The sequence below is a fragment of the Wasmannia auropunctata genome, unplaced genomic scaffold, assembly GCF_000956235.1.
Source record: "Wasmannia auropunctata unplaced genomic scaffold, wasmannia.A_1.0 LD281296.1, whole genome shotgun sequence".
In the NCBI taxonomy this organism is placed as follows: domain Eukaryota; kingdom Metazoa; phylum Arthropoda; class Insecta; order Hymenoptera; family Formicidae; genus Wasmannia; species Wasmannia auropunctata.
The window spans coordinates 1-444 of NW_012081594.1; the positions used below are offsets into that span (position 1 = coordinate 1).

At 48.4% G+C, this 444-nt stretch overlaps 1 protein-coding gene across 1 annotated transcript; it reads right to left on the minus strand.

The window, feature by feature from the left end:
• Positions 1–5: 5 nt before the first annotated feature.
• Positions 6–438, minus strand: LOC105461664 (polyubiquitin; the record flags this gene model as incomplete). Its single annotated transcript, XM_011708171.1, has 1 exon — positions 6–438. A coding segment is annotated over exon 1 (387 nt), but the record flags the coding sequence as incomplete, so codon positions are not given.
• Between the last annotated feature and the right edge of the window lie 6 nt (positions 439–444).

Here is a 444-nt window from a genome sequence, read left to right on the forward strand (position 1 = left end):
GTGCGGCCGTCCTCGAGCTGTTTACCGGCGAAGATCAATCTCTGCTGATCTGGGGGGATACCTTCTTTGTCCTGAATTTTGGCTTTGACATTTTCGATCGTGTCCGAAGCCTCAACCTCCAGTGTGATGGTTTTACCCGTGAGCGTCTTGACGAAAATCTGCATACCACCACGAAGTCTCAATACCAAATGCAACGTGGATTCTTTCTGAATGTTGTAATCAGAAAGCGTGCGGCCGTCCTCGAGCTGTTTACCGGCAAAGATCAATCTCTGCTGATCTGGGGGGATTCCTTCCTTATCCTGAATTTTGGCTTTGACGTTCTCGATCGTGTCAGACGCCTCAACTTCCAACGTGATGGTCTTTCCTGTCAAGGTTTTGACGAAAATCTGCATACCTCCGCGAAGTCTCAAAACAAGATGCAGGGTGGATTCCTTCTGAATGTTG